At 24.0% G+C, this 826-nt stretch overlaps 1 protein-coding gene across 1 annotated transcript; it reads right to left on the reverse strand.

Annotated features, from left to right (window-relative positions):
• Nucleotides 1-134: 134 nt before the first annotated feature.
• Nucleotides 135-826, reverse strand: LOTGIDRAFT_123534 (hypothetical protein; the record flags this gene model as incomplete). The annotated part of the gene is given in 2 exon segments (XM_009060684.1): nt 135-586; nt 601-826. The coding sequence occupies 2 exon segments, from the start codon at nt 824-826 to the stop codon at nt 135-137; spliced, it is 678 nt and encodes a 225-aa protein (XP_009058932.1).

Raw genomic sequence — 826 nt, forward strand, 5'->3', positions numbered from 1 at the left:
CATACTAACTAGAAAATTCAACATACTAGCGTTGAAAATTCAACATACTAGCTTGAAAATTCAACATACTAACTTGAAAATTCAACATACTAAATTGATACTAACTTGAAAATTCATTATACTAGCTTGAAAATTCAACATACTAACTGAAAATTCAACATACTAGCTTGAAAATTCAAAATACTAACTTGAAAATTCAACATACTAACTTGAAAATTCAACATACTAACTTGAAAATTCAACATACTAACTTGAAAATTCAATATACTAGCTTGAAAATTCAACATACTAACTTGAAAATTCAACATACTAGCTTGAAAATTCAACATACTAACTTGAAAATTCAACATACTAACTTGAAAATTCAATATACTAGCTTGAAAATTCAACATACTAACTTGAAAATTCAACATACTAACTTGAAAATTCAACATACTAACTTGAAAATTCAATATACTAACTTGAAAATTCAACATACTAACTTGAAAATTCAACATACTAACTTGAAAATTCAACATTCTAACTTGAAAATTCAACATACTAACTTGAAAATTCAACATACTAACTTGAAAATTCAATATACTAACTTGAAAATTCAACATACTAACTTGAACATACTAACTTGAAAATTCAATACACTAACTTGAAAATTCAACATACTAACTTGAAAATTCAACATACTAACTTGAAAATTCAATATACTAACTTGAAAATTCAACATACTAACTTGAAAATTCAACATACTAACTTGAAGATTCAACATACTAACTTGAAAATTCAATATACGTACTTGAAAATTTAACATACTAACTTGAAAATTCAACAT

Source organism: Lottia gigantea, assembly GCF_000327385.1.
Source record: "Lottia gigantea unplaced genomic scaffold LOTGIsca_44, whole genome shotgun sequence".
Classification (NCBI taxonomy): domain Eukaryota; kingdom Metazoa; phylum Mollusca; class Gastropoda; family Lottiidae; genus Lottia; species Lottia gigantea.